This window comes from Ovis aries, chromosome 12 (assembly GCF_016772045.2).
Source record: "Ovis aries strain OAR_USU_Benz2616 breed Rambouillet chromosome 12, ARS-UI_Ramb_v3.0, whole genome shotgun sequence".
NCBI lineage: Eukaryota > Metazoa > Chordata > Mammalia > Artiodactyla > Bovidae > Ovis > Ovis aries.
Genome location: NC_056065.1, coordinates 79,075,653 through 79,089,659, shown reverse-complemented (window position 1 = coordinate 79,089,659; position 14,007 = coordinate 79,075,653). Strand labels below are relative to the sequence as shown.

General features: G+C 63.5%; 1 protein-coding gene across 1 annotated transcript; it reads left to right on the top strand.

Annotated features, from left to right (window-relative positions):
* Window positions 1-334: 334 nt before the first annotated feature.
* Window positions 335-12,890, top strand: TMEM9 (transmembrane protein 9). Its single transcript, XM_015099408.3, has 6 exons — window positions 335-365; window positions 814-917; window positions 1,919-2,010; window positions 5,616-5,724; window positions 6,714-6,842; window positions 12,068-12,890. The coding sequence occupies exons 2-6, from the start codon at window positions 852-854 to the stop codon at window positions 12,206-12,208; spliced, it is 537 nt and encodes a 178-aa protein (XP_014954894.1). The 5' UTR covers window positions 335-365; window positions 814-851; the 3' UTR covers window positions 12,209-12,890.
* The last annotated feature ends 1,117 nt before the right edge of the window (window positions 12,891-14,007 follow it).

Below are 14,007 nucleotides of genomic sequence, written 5' to 3'. Positions count from 1 at the left end.
CCGCTTTTATTGTTGTTGTTTATCAAGCCCTTTCTCTATAAAACGGCAAGACTGAACAGCCCAGAACCTTTCCAGAACTTCGGCTTTTAAATACTGCAAGGGACGACCTCGGCGGTGGAACTCTGCTGCCGCAAGGAGGCCAGTCCCCTCCCGCTGCTCTTTCGCTTGGCTGACGCTCCCTTTTCCTGTTTGGTCGGGTTGAGAAATGCCTCCCTCTCCCTTGCGCGGAGCCTCGGCGCCGCGGCGGAGGCGGGCCATGTTGCCTTGGAGACAGCCAGGTAGTGTTGAGCGGTCGCCCCCGCAGCCAATAGAAGAGTGAGGGGCGGGGCCAGCCGAGTCTTGTGCCGCCGCGGCGGGGCTTGCAGGTTAGCAGGGGCGCGTTGGGGGAGGGGTCGCAGGGGCCGCGGGGTCGCGGGGTCCCTGGGGTCCGTGGGGTCCCGGATCCGCGGCCTGGTCGTGGGATCGGGGCTCGGAGACTCAGAGCCCCAGGGTCTCCTCCGCCCTGGGGGAGGAGCCGCGGGCGGCGATGGGGGAGGGCGGGGAGACGCGAGGCAGGGGTCGCCCGCCAGCCTGGTCCCGGAGACCCGAGGCCCTCCCTCCCGCCCAGAAGGCCCCGCCGCCGAGCCCGCCCGGTGGGCAGTGGGAGACCGAGGCCCGGGCGAGAGGGAAGCGCCTGAGCGGCCGGGCTTGGCAGGCCCAGGACCCCAGGCCCAGCCCCCGCCCTCTTCCGTGCCGGAGCAGGCCGGTTCGCTCCGGGGCCGAGGGTGCTGAGTGTTCATCCGCCCCTTCGCCGCCCGCGTATTTCTTTTCCAGGTGGGGGATCTTGCCGGCCCCGTGAAGGCCCGAGAAGCATGAAGCTCCTGTGTGTGTTGGCCGTGGTCGGAAGTCTGCTGGTGCCCCCAGCCCAAGCCAACAAGGTGCGGCGCCCATGCACAGCCAACCTTGCCTGCGCCCCGGCGTCCCGGAGGAGGGTGGAAGGGCTGCTGCCCCAGCCCGGCCCCTCGGCGCCGCGCGGGCCGTGCCGCGGTGGGGGAGTGCTCTCTCGGGCCTAGGCTGCAGGCCCTTGGGGAGGGGTGGTCTGCGGGGCCCACCTCTGGATCTGAAACGCACACGGTGGAGTTCCAGCCAGGGTCCTGTGTTTGGGCACGTTGTCTAGGCTCTCCGTACCTTCCTTTGCTCTTGGAGGCCTATGGGCTGGCACCGCTGTACAGGGAGCTTCCAGTCGCCTAAGGAGTAGGTGTAATGTAAGGAGTGTGAAGTTTGTGCAGGGGCAGGTTTCTGGGTGGAGAGGCCCCACCTCTGAGCAGGGATTGGAGATCACTTTCATTCTTTAGGGTTCATGGCCTGGAGCTGGGTTTGAGTAGGTCTCTGGAATTTGAGATTGTGAAAATCACTGAGGCTTTTAATCTGAGTCTGTGGTTTGCTTCCAGTTCCTCTGGTCAATTCCTAACTGGAATGAAAATTCTGTGTTGTCTCTGACCTGTTCCAGATAGGGAGAACTTCCAGAGGGTTTGCTAGAGTGTTTCCACGGATACATCTGCTTTTTGGGGTCCACCCCAGCCTTCCCCTTCCCTCCCTGATCCTTACCTAAGAAGTTGGAGGCGGGGTGGGGAGAAGAGGCCAGCCACTAAGGCTGCCGGACCCCGGTACACACAGGTGTGAGGGCCTGGGCAAAGGGCTGCCACCTTGCTTGCCCCTCCCCGAAGCCGTGAGTATCATTTGCAGCCCCAGACAGTTTCTTGAGGACCCCGTGGTGTAGCAGCCTTCCTCCAGATGTCACTCCTGCTGAACCCGGGCCTGGGAGAAGGTCAGGAGCATTCATGCGGTCACTTTACGGAAGAGGGAACTGAAGGTTGAGAGTCTTGCTAGAACTTGAAGCCAGCGGCCCTTCCCACCTGACCCGCGACTTCTCTTGCAGAGTTCTGAAGATATTCGTTGTAAATGCATCTGTCCACCGTATAGGAACATCAGCGGGCACATTTACAACCAGAATGTGTCACAGAAGGACTGGTAAGGCGTTGCCCAGGCTGGCCCTTGAGGTTGTGGGTGCTGACTGGGCCTTGTGGACCCCCAGAGGATGACCTCGCTTCCCCATTTCCACGGAGAGCCTAACAAAAGAATGTTTTGTCCCTGGTCACACATTCGATTGGAAATAAGATCCAGAAGTCTATAAGTCTAGCTGAGGGGTTCCTGGCCCAAGGAGTGGATTTTGCTTTGATTTGGGTGGGTGTTCACGTCTGCAGAATGGTAACGTTGGGAGAGAGAGGTTTTAGGGTCGCATATGGTGGGAGTTTTCTCGAAGCTCTGTTAGCTGTGTTCTTCGGTGCCAATGTCGTAACCACCTTGGGAGGCAGTGCTCGTATTCTAACTTTAGAGACGAGGCTCAGAGAGCATGTCCGTTCTACTCCTGGAGTCTCGAGCCCACTTCCGGATGCCTCACTTCAAGAGAGGGAGATCAGTGAGCATTCATTCAGAGAAAGGAGGCCCACTTGTTGAAGGGAGGTTTCAGCATGCTGTCCTGGGAAGAGTGGTTTAAGGAACTGTAGGAAAGGAGAGGCCTTCGGGGCACAGGTATCTGAAAGGGCGGGGGTGGGCGCGGTGAGCTGGGGGGAGCCTCCGTGTGATGCGTCAGGACTGGGTCAGTGAGGCAAGCGCCAGGGGACCAGATATCAGTATGGTGTGAGGGGCCTCAGCCGGGCTGTGTCAGGAGCCGGGGCGCCTCGTCCTGAGGGCTCTGAGCACAGGGGCCTGGGCCAGGTCCCCATGGATGGGGTACACTCACATGGGGGGCGGCCCAGGACCCCCAGGGGGCTTTGAGAAAATGAAGAGTACCAGCACCCCCTCCCTTGAGATTTTTGGGTTCTTCTGGTTGTTCCCAGCTTTACTGAGATAAATCAGACATACGACGTCATGTATGGTTTCGACGGATGGGGACTTGATACACACATATCGTGGAGTGAGGTTAGATAACGCCTCCATTGCCTTGCAGGGTTGCCGTGGGGGGGGTGGGGGGAGGTAGATCATTTAGGATCTACTCTCTTAGCAGCTCTCCTGTGTATATAATACAGTAGTTAACTGTAGTCACCGCGCTGGACAGTTGATCCCCCTCTTCCACCCCCCACCCGCAAAAGATTTGGATTCAGTGACTGTGGCTGTGGGGGGTGAGGCATCGCAACTGTGGCTCAGTGCCGTGGCGCAGAGAGTGCGTGGGGATCTGAACCCATCCCGCCAGTCCTGAGTCGTCGGTGTGTGATTTTCTGAGACCCATTCTGGCCAGATGCAGACCCTGGATCTAGCCTGCCCGCCTTCAAACATAGCTCTGCTCCTTGTTCACTGGGAAACTGGTTACTTAACCCCCAGTTTACTCCGTTTCCTCGTGTGTAAAGCGGTGGCGGTATTTTGAGTGTTAAAGGAGAGTGTGCGGGGGGCTGTACGCATGCTTGGCGGTGCCTGTACAAGTATAGCATTTAGAACGACTCCTGGCGCGTGGTGAGTGCTCTGCAAATGCTGGCGATGGAGACGCACGGTGTGGCAGTCTGAGCAGGTAGAGGCGAATTTCCAGACAGAGGGTATTGTAGAAAGGAGTGTTTATTAAGCGCAAAGAGCAGAGATGATGGGGGCACTGCAAGTATAGTGGGCCAGCCTTCTGACACACCAGGGAGAGGCGATGCCTTTTGTGGGTTGTCGTCATTGTTGTTAAGTCGCTAAGTCATGTCCAGCTCTGTGACCCCATGGGCGATAGCCCACTAGGCTTTTCTGTCCATGGGATTCTCCAGGCAAGAATACTGGAGTGGGTCGTCATTTCCTTCCCCAGGGAATCTTCCCAACCCAGGGATCAAACCTGGGTATCCTGCATTGTAGGCAGATTCTTCTTTGTCTGAGCAAATGACATCAGGAATAAATGGATAGACTGCCCCAACCTGACACCAGGTAATAAGGCTACATCCCTCAGGCCCTGGGATGAGAGTAAGGCTTGAAAACACAAGGGTGAATTCCCCTGGAGGACAGGGTCCTACCTGGACCTCTCAGGCTGCGGTTCATCTTCCTAAGAAGTCAGTGTTAGGGGGCTCCAGTTCCATGAAGGCTGGTGGGTGGAAACATGCTGGGACATTAGACCCCAGGGTTCTGGGGCCCCGTGACCCTGGGCTGTCACGAGCGGAGCCATCACAGGCTGCCCGGAGTCCCTTCGGGAGGAGTGGGGCCTGGGCCTGGGCCCCTCGACCCCCGTGCCAGGGCCAGAGGAGCCCAGCTGTGTCCTCAGGCCCTCCCATGGGCCCCTCCGCCACGGGGGGTGCCTGTGCGCTCCCCTGCTTGAGCAGGTGAAGCCTGGGCGTCTGCGCTGTGCAGGCCTGTTCCTGTGTTGCTGGCGCTCTGCCATCTTGTGGGGGTTCCCGTCCCTGCAAGGGGCAGAGACCCCGACACCTTCGCCCTGAGGGTGGGTCAGTCCTGGAGCAGCAACTCACCTGAGAAGCTGGCTAGGGCAAGTCTCCCATATTTCTAAAGAGAACCTTTTTTCAAACAAATCTGTTTTGGAAACACTGTGTAAAAGCAGTCAGGACTGCCCTCCCTCCAGCCTCCTGCGCGGAGGGCCCTAGGGTGCCCCAGGGAGCATAGCTCCGCCTGCTCTGTCTGTGAGGACCCCAGGCCCAGAGAAGTTATGCGCATCACCTGCAGGAAACAGAGCCTTCAACCAGCTCGCCCTCCGTGACCCTCTCCCCTAAGGTATTGTGACTGTCCCCCCTAAAGGGACATGTCACGGATTCACCAATTCTCTGGGGGAGAACACATGCCTTGTGGGGAACCCATAAATCCTACTGACCTGCCAGAGTGACCTCCCAGACCCAGGGAGGAAGCCGGGCCTGGTAGGCTGGCCTCTGAGATGAGAGGTCCCAGGAGTGATGACCCAGTGCCGGGAGTGGGCATGACCCTGTCTGTCTGTCGGCCCCTCCCTCGGCGCTGCGTTGAGTTAAGAGCAGGGAGCCACATGCCCAGCATGAGAGCTGGAGTCACGAGGGGTTCAGGTAAAATCACACCACATACTGGACTCTAAGGGGACAGGGGCAATGGAGGACATGCCATCCCACACTGTTGGTGCCTCTGCCAGAAATCCAGCCCCAGCCTAAGGGACCCTGGGCAGTTCAGGACAGGCTGATCGATTTCAAGGATTCAGGTCAGAGCTGGAAGGGAGGGCCTAGAGGGTCATCTGGCCCTGCCCCTGCAGCTCCCTGGAAGGGTCAGGCCGGGGCACAGTCACGGTCGGCAGGGCCCCTGGCTGAGACAGCAGTGGGAGAGGGTGGGGAAGTGGGGTTCAGAGACCTGGAAGGAGGCCAAGTCACGGGTGGGCAGTTGGGTGACCTCATGGGTCAGCTGTGGTTCCTGGTCTGATCTGGTCAGAGGAGGGGCTAGTGGGGGCACTGTCTGCAGCAGGGACAGATCTTGGACCCTCGGGACTGGAGGTGGGGGGCGGTGGAGTTTATGCCAGTGGGACCCTCACCCGGTGAGTCACGGAGGACAAGGGCCCTGAGGCTGTGGGTTGGGAAAGGGGTTCTGCCCTCCCTGGGGAACCCTCCCTCCCACCCTGCGCCTGGGCCCCCACAGTCCTCTGTCTGTTGCAGCAACTGCCTGCACGTGGTGGAGCCCATGCCAGTGCCCGGCCACGACGTGGAGGCCTACTGCCTGCTGTGCGAGTGCAAGTACGAGGAGCGAAGCACCACCACCATCAAGGTGCCCGCCCCGCCCCCGCGCAGGCCCCGCCCCTACACGACTGTGGCCCCGCCCATTCCTTGTTGCCCCGCTCCTGCACAGCCGCCGCCCTGACCCCCCAGCTTCTCGCTTCCTTCTGGAGCCTCACCCCGTTTCGGAGCCGCTCTCCCCTCTGACACCACCGCAGTTGCAGGGGATCCCGGGAGAGGGGCTGGAGATCCCTCCCTCTAATTTTCCCTTTCCTCCTTCCCTCCTGCCGTTTGCTCAGCGGACAGTTTCAGGGTTCCTGTTGTGCCCCGGGCACCATGAGCCGTACTGGGAGGGGAGTTAGCCGCCCTCCGGAGCCCCCAGTCTGGTTAAGCTTCCAGAGCAACAACAAAGCCGCAGGCCTGGCAGGACAGGTTCCAGACGCCCCCTTTACGGCCCCTGAACCCTGTTCCTGTGGGTCACTGGGTGAACTCAGCAGAGCTGGTGCGAGGCTGGGAGAGGCCTGGCCCCTGGCCCCTGGCCCCTGCCTCTGCTCCAGGCAGACTGTCTCTTCCTGCTCCACCCCTACCGTGGTGAGCCAGGCTGTGCTTGCTGGTTGCCATTATAAGCACCTCCTGGTCCAGCCAACCCTTAAGCATATTTCTGTGTGTGCCTGAAGGTCTGGAAATAACAGTGTCAGGAAAGAACCCTCAGGAATTTGGCAGCACCGCTGAGCCCTCCTCGTCTGTCACCTTGGTGCTGCCAGAGGACCCGTGGTTCTCACGGGGTCCCCCTCCATCGAGGGCACGGTCTGTGAAGGTGGGATGTGTCGTCTCTCCACGTCCGAGGTCTCCTGGCCTATCTGCAGGCGATGATTACACACCCTGCTGCCTCCCGGAATGCGTGCCTCGGGGCTGCAGGGCCCCAGGGGCGGGCAGCCCGCACAGCTCTGCGTGCGCCCCGTCCTGGTGCCCCGGCCCCTCCCGTGTGGGAGGCCGCACGGCCCGCGGTCCGCAGGGCAGCTGGGCCTCTTCTGCACGCAGGTCATCATCGTCATCTACCTGTCGGTGGTGGGCGCCCTCCTGCTCTACATGGGCTTCCTGATGCTGGTGGACCCTCTGATCCGGAAGCCGGACGCCTACACCGAGCGGCTGCACAATGAGGAGAGTGAGGTACGGGCTCTGCTGGCCCCGCCCCCTCGCAGCCTCCCGGGCCCGTTCACTCTTCTCCACGCAGCGTTCTCCCTTCTGCAGTGTTTCCTTGGGGAGGGCTGTCCTTTGCCCTCGCGGGCGCAGCGGGCCGCCCTGAGCTCCGCTGACCTGGCGTCAGGCAGCCTCGGCGCACTGGCAGAGAGGGGCAGTGAGCTCGCCCGCATGCGGTCGCTCAGGCCTGGCGTCCAGCTGACAGTGGGCCTGGAGTGGGCTCCCAGAGAGTCAGCAGAGCCCAGGGCGCAGAGGCCTGGCAGCTCTTTGTGGGTGTGGGGCCAGGGCACGCCAGGTGCAGGGCTCTGACGAGGTCGGGGGCTCCTGGCCCGTTCTCCTGGGGCGCGCCCCTCAGGCCTACATAGCTGCACCTGTGCCCAAGACGGGTGAGGGAGGAGCCTCAGCATCAACAGGGGGCGGGGCTCAGGACGCCTCAGGCCCTGGGGTCGGGCTGCCATGGGCTGCCTGCTGCTTCGGGAGACGCTTCTGCGTTCCTCCGGGGGGTACAGGGCCATGCATCCCCAGGGAGCTGTACCAGGGACATCTGGTGGTGGAGGGTCCCACTGAGTCTGGGGAGTTAGTGGAAAACATGGAAAGATGTTTAGCATGAAAGAAAAGCAAGTCCAGGCTGAAGAAGGTGCATGAGAGCCTTCCTCCAGGGTGTTGGCATGGAGCTTGGCCTCAGCCTGGTTTACGTAAAACCAGGGCAGAAGGACCAGATCCGGGAGGTTCGTGCCAGGTCAGAGGGCCTCCTCTCGCAGAGACGGGTGAGCCGGGGTGGGGGGCTCCGGTGATGGGGTGAGTGGTCACTTGGGGCACCAGGCTTAGGCTGCCCCGCCACCGGCCTGCCCCCCTTGAGAGCATCCCATGCAGTGTGTGCCCGGAGCAGGAAAGGGCAGGTCCCCACCCAGAAGGTCCGGGGCTGGGACCTCAGGGTGAGGCTCCCTGCCGGGTGGGGCCCTGGTGAGTCCTTGGGCCTCCTGGCCCCTCCAGGGTACACACCCCCAGCCTCCTGCTGACACGTGCTTAGCAAGGTGGAGCCAGGCCGGGAGGTGGCGGAGCTGGCAGTTGGGTGGTCCACATCCAGGAGGAAGCCTTGAGAGCCTACCTGGTGATTAATGCGCGGTAATAGCAGCTCTGCTGGGGAGGAGCCCGCGGCTGAGCACTCGGCGATTAGGGGGAGGCGGTAATTGCAGTCCTGGCCGGGGAGCGGCTGAGAGATGGGCGATGATTACACACCCTGCTGCCTCCCGGAATGCGTGCCTCGGGGCTGCAGGGCCCCAGGGGCGGGCAGCCCGCACAGCTCTGTGTGCGCCCTGTCCTTGTGCCCCGGCCCCTCCTGGCCCCTCCTGTCCCCTTTCTCTTCCTCCCGCTGGGCCTGGGTCTGCAGGTGCCCGTGTGGGCGCACAGACCTCGGGCTGAGCCCAGTGGGGTTGCAGGATGGATGTTAGGAGATGGGCGTGGGGGGGCCGGGTGCCTGGGGGGCTCCTGACAGGCAGGAGGTGGGGACCTCCTCTTCTCTGGGTATCAGTGGGCGAGGGCTTCCTGGCAGTGGGGCTCCGGGGTGGGGTGCTCGAGTGCTGAAGGTGCTGGGGCTGAGTGAGTGGGTATGGGGGTGTCTCCCGCTATGCAGTGCACGTAGGCTCGGGGAGGAGGGCCTGCCAGGCTCAGGCTGTGTGTCCGGGTGACTGGGGTCTGAAGAGCATGCCCCTTGGAAGGATGGGGTCCCCCTGACGCTGGGAGCCAGGCTTCATCCCAAGAGGAAGAAAGGCTCTAGGCCTGGGCAACTCAGTGACCTTGGGGCGAAGGCCCCTCGCCCCCACTCTGGGAGTCAGGGGTCAAAGGTGAGATGGGCAGGTCCATCACAACCCAGGATGAGTGCCCCTTGGTTGGGTGCCCCATTTCTGTAGCCGGGAGCTCCTGCCCTGGGGCTCAAGGATGAGCGGAAGGGGAGGCCTTGCCCACTGCCTGCAGGAGATGAAAGCCTTGCTGCCTTTGAAGGCGCCGGCGGGCCTCGGTGGGCCCGGCGCGGGCCGCTGCCTCCCCGAGATTCCAGCGGCATCCAGTAATCCCTGGGCTCAGACGCCCTTTGAAAGGAGGAAGCCATCCTGTTTGCTGGGCAGAGATGGCAAACAGGGGCGCGTCACATGTGCAGTTTGGGCCCCTTTGAAGACAGGAGGGAGGGTTTCTGCACTCCGCAGTGTGGGCCTGAGCTTTGAGGGTCCCCTGAGATTGCAGCCTGTGGGGGGGTGAGGGGTGCAGCGGGGGAGGGAGAGGGGCTTGTGGAGGACGACTGTGCTGGCAGCCGGGGACCCCGGCCTCCAAGCAGCCCTCTGCTGGGCAGAGGGGAGCCCAAGATGGGCAGGGCGCTGGCCTGCTGAGCCCACTGGGGCAGGGCCAGTGGGCGCCTCGAACGGCTGTCAGCACCTCGCAGCCTGGCCGCTGGGGACGCATGCTGGGGTTGTGGTCATGGGTGGAGCCTGCTCTGCACAGGCCATCCCGGGGTTTAACCCGGTCAGTTCTCCGAGTCTGAGCTCCTGCCCCAGCATAGCCGCTGCAGTGCTCTGTGTGTCTCTGTTGGCATCTGCGCAGCCTTGAGGGGGAGACCCAACCCACCGTGTTGGGCGGTGGGGCCCCAGCACGAAGCAGCACTCTGACTGCTGGAGGGGAGGCCTGGCTGCGGGGGGTCACCGGGCACAGTGAGGCCAGAGACCCGGGGCCGGGAGGCCCGCCCGAGGGCTTGAGTGCGGGGCTCCGGACACGTGGGTCCAGGTCTGCTGTGACCTTGGGCAGCAGGCACTTGGCCTCCGGAGCCGCGGACGGGCCAGTCTCCGAGCCTGGGGACGGTGCCGGTGACGCGCCACGGTGCGCAGGCACCTGGGACACCCGTCCTGCCGCCCACTTTCCTCCCGGTCAGTGGGGCTCCCCTCTCGCCCTCAGTGCCCAGACGCCCAGCTTTGGCGTGGTAGCACCCATCCGTCTGTCTTGCTCTGGGCGTCTCTAATTCCCACTAATCAGACTGTTTGCAATGGAAGTGCAGAGCTGCTCAGCTACAGCTCTCCCGCTTAGGAGCTGTTTGTCAAGACTTAACGTGAAGGAGAAACCGCGGTCTTGCGAAAATCCCACGGACAGAGGAGCCTGGAAGGGTGCAGTCCATGGGGTCGCTAAGAGTCAGACATGACTGAGCGACTTCACTTTCACTTTTCACTTTCCTCCATCGGAGGAGGAAATGGCACCCCACTCCAGTGTTCTTGCCTGGAGAACCCCAGGGAGCAGAGAGCTTGGTGAGCTACCGTCTATGGGGTTGCACAGAGTCGGACACGACTGAAGCGACGCAGCAGCAGCAGCAGCTGGCTTAATGCCCCGCTCTTGGCTCCCTCTGCCCGCACCAGGACGGGACAGGGGAGCACCTGCTGTGAGGACAGCCTGCCCCGGCTCCCAGAAGGGACGCGAGGATGGGTGGGCAGGCAGGGTGAGGGTCTCTGGGCCCCCGGAGCCGGTGTGGCTCAGGCCTGGGGGGCCTGCCGCCTCTCATGGTGGCCTTCAGCAGCCCCCCTCTAGACGCCCACAGAGCCTGGTCCTGAGCCCGGAAGGAAGGGACCTGAACGGTGGCTGTCCCCGGCCGCTGCCTGGGGGCTCCCAGAGTGGGCCTCACGCTGGCGGTTGTTGCTGTGAATTGAGCACTTGCAGTCTGCCAGGTGCCGCTAACCACCGTGCTCATTGTCCCTGAGAAGACGTCCTGCAGCGCCGTCCGCCGCGGGGAGCAGGGTCGGAGGACGGTGGTGCTGGGCACTGGGCTCCCGTCAGAGCCCAGGCGCAGAGGCGGGTTTGAGTCCACGGCCGTGCTCCCACCCTGGACTGCCGGGAGCAGGAACACCGAGCTCCTGCGGGCTGCAGCTCAGGTGGCCGGTGCCGGTGTGTAACCACCGTACCAGACGCCAGCGCGGCGAGTCCTGACCAGCACCGGAGACAGGGCGCGGGGCAGGGAGTGTCTGCTGCCTCCCAGTGTCGTGTGAGGCTGTGTGTGTGTGTGTGTGTGTGTGTGCGCGCGCGCACACGCGTCCGCACTGGATCGCCTGGCGCGTGTGATCCCTGCCGATGGTTTAGTTGAGTTGAAGAAGACCGGCTTTATTAAGCTGGAGCTGGGGAGGTAAGGTCGCTTGTTAGGGACATGCAGCTGCTGAGTGGCTGGGGGCGGAGAGCGTGCCCCTTGGGGCCCAGGCCCAGAACCCAGGGGTCCTTAGATGCCGCCTGCTCGGCCCTACGGTCCCGGTCCTCGTCCAGCCAGGCTGAGTGCGCTTCCTCAGGGTCTGGGGTAGGGCTCGGGGGGCAGTGCCCATCTCCAGCTCCCCCGGGGCTGGCCCGCCAGCCTCACCCCTCCTGCTGGTGCTCAGCCTGCTGTCCCCTCACCCCCCACTCCCCACCCCCGTCCCCCGCCTGGCAGCTGCGTGGTGACAGAAGCCGTGCCAGCTCGGGGCATTAGCAGCAGAGTTGCATTTACTGGGCGGCTCTGGGCTTGGAGAGGTGTGCTAATCCCTTAAGAGATGTGTGGCAGGGGATGAGAGGCAGGCAGAGCTGGGGAGGAAATCCCCCGGGCTGTGGGCCTGGCCCTCGGCTCTAATTCCCCCAAAGATCAGCTTGGGTCCTGCAGGAAACGTGCGGGCTCTGGAGCCTCAGAGGCTGAGAGGTGGTAATTAGGGGACCGCGCTGCCTTTGACGACAGCCACAGCGTGAGGGCGGGGGTGGAGGCGCTCGGGGGGGCTCCGGAGGGCATGCAGGGCGGGCCCCCCATGCCGCCTCTGCCAGACACTCTGCTTCTGCGAGCGGGCTGGGGTCCCGGCCCCGCAGAGCGGTCCGGGGGTCTCCCTGCTGTCCCTGGCCAGCACGGCCGGGGTGTCCTGCAGCCTGGTCCCAGCCACCGGGCCATGTGCGTGCGTTTCCTCACACGACAAGCTGATTGAGCCTGTGCTGACCAGGTGGGCCTGAGGCTGAGTCTCTGTGCTCCCCTCGAGGGTCAGGGATGCCTGGGGTGCAGCCGGGCCTGGCCCAAGCCCCGCTCCCCGGAGCCGTCGTGTGCCCCACAGCCATTGCCCCGTGCTGGCAGGGCCCTTGGGGAGGCCGGACTTGAGGGCCGCTCTCCCCGTACCCCTTCCGTGTCGGGCGTTTGAAACCCCCTGCTCTCCTTCCCGCGACAGGACGCCCGCTCTGCTGCTGCCGCCTTCGGGCCCCGGGCAAACACGGTCCTGGAGCGCGTGGAGGGCGCGCAGCAGCGGTGGAAGCTGCAGGTGCAGGAGCAGCGGAAGACCGTCTTCGACCGGCACAAGATGCTCAGCTAGGCGTGGCCCCAGCCTCCGGGGCCGGACGGAGGCCGGCGCTCTCCCAGTTCTGTGCCACCCTCCGGGCCTCCCCCGGGCAGCTTCATTCTCTCCGTCTTTCGAAATGTCATGCTCAGCTGGGTGATCCTGAAGTGCGCTGGTTCCCCACTCGGGTGGTCTAGGGTGGAGGGGAGGGGACCACAGCCAGCCAGGGCCCTTGGGGCTGGAGCAGGCCTGTCTCCTGGCTGGGCCCTCCCCACCCCAGCCCACGCACCACCCTCCCGGCTCCAGACCCTGGGGGCTGGGTCATCGGGAGCTGCCTCCCGACCGGACCCCCCAGCCCTCGGGACGGCCCTGCCAGGAGGGCTGGGTGCTCAACCCACTGGTCCTCAGGGCCCCTGGTTGTGTTCCGGCTTCTCCCCTCATCCTCTTCTCACATTGACGAGGGTGGGCAGAGTGCCGACTCTGCCTGGGCCCCTGCTCCCACCTCAGGAAGCCAGGCTGTCCCCCCCAACCCCATCCCTGCCCCACAGGCTGCAGTTGCTGAGCCATTGGTGGGACCACAGGACCCCGAGGCCACGCGGTGGCCCCCAGCCCCTGGGCCCTGGTCCTCAGATCGCCACTTGTCCCTGAGTTCCAGCGTCCCCGTGCATGGAGACCGCTGTCCTGTTACTTCCATCATTAAATTGTCTGTTTTTTCTCACTTTGTGGATTTCAAGAGATTCTGAGAGCTCAGTGTTTCACAGGCGGACCCAGGAGGGGCCCGGGCAGTGTCCTTGGTGGACCTGGGGCTGGACGGCCCTCGGGGCAGGGGTGGGGTGGCCGCTCCTCTCAGGCTGTGTCCCCACAAGGAGCAGGGGTGGGCTGGCCCAGGCACTCTCCCGAGTTCGCATTTCGTCTTCCTGAGTCTCCTGAGTGAACAGCATCTGATGTCACCTTATAGATGCCATGCCCGGCACTCACTGAGAAGCCGCTGTTCGCCGCTCAGTCGCTAAGTCACTGCGGCCCCATGGGCTGCAGCACCCCAGGCTCCTCTGTCTGCCACGTTTACCCAAATGAAAACCAGCTGGTGCTCGGGAGCGGCACCTGCAGCGGGGGTCGAGCTCCAGGAGAAGCTGCCAGCACCCCCGGGGCCGAGGCACTGCCACGCGTCCTGGACATGCAGAGAGGGGCGTGTCCGGCAGAAACAGGACCTGGAGGCCCATGGGATGTTTGAATTTACCCCCGTCGGGTCTGCCTGGGTCAGCGTCTTGAGCCTGGTGTGGAGCCCTGAGCCGGGGTCTTGGCGAGGTGGGTGTTCCAGTTGGCAGCGATGCGCTCAGAGCCAAGTGCAGGTACCGAGGGGTGTGGGTGGGGCGACGTGTCAATGGGGCTGGCACTGGAAGCCAGTGAGGGATGCTCAGAGGGGCCGGTTTGACCGAGATCCTCGGCCAGCGGGAGGCTCCTGGCGGGTAAGCGGGAGGTGCACGCCCACAGGTCGTCCTTGTCCTCAGTTGGCCTGGTGCACGCTCGGCGCCGGCCAGGTCACGTGCTGCTTCACGGGCCTCAGTGAGTCTGAGAATTCTTCCACGACGGGGACGCTTTCCACAGGTTGGCAGACGGATGGGTCAGCTTATCAAGCATAACCCGTCCAGAAACTGGCGTCTCAGATTCCCAGATACCCTGTAACCCCACCGTGGGGGGACCTGGGTCCCCTGTGCCCCTGAGTCTCAGTTGAGTCCTTCAAGCGCTCTGGCCTGCCTTTGATGGTCTTAAAGGTTTGGTCTGTGGCAGGCAGCTGCTGTTGACTGTCAGGAAGCCCGATACATGAAAACATATGT

What these genes read in the sequence shown, in the direction of transcription:
- TMEM9 (XM_015099408.3), top strand. Translation starts at nt 852, where the DNA reads ATGAAGCTCCTGTGTGTGTTGGCCGTGGTCGGAAGTCTGCTGGTGCCC. An exon ending in AATGTGTCACAGAAGGACTG is followed by an intron (nt 2,011 to 5,615) that starts GTAAGGCGTTGC and finishes TGTCTGTTGCAG; the next exon opens with CAACTGCCTGCACGTGGTGG. An exon ending in GAAGCACCACCACCATCAAG is followed by an intron (nt 5,725 to 6,713) that starts GTGCCCGCCCCG and finishes TTCTGCACGCAG; the next exon opens with GTCATCATCGTCATCTACCT.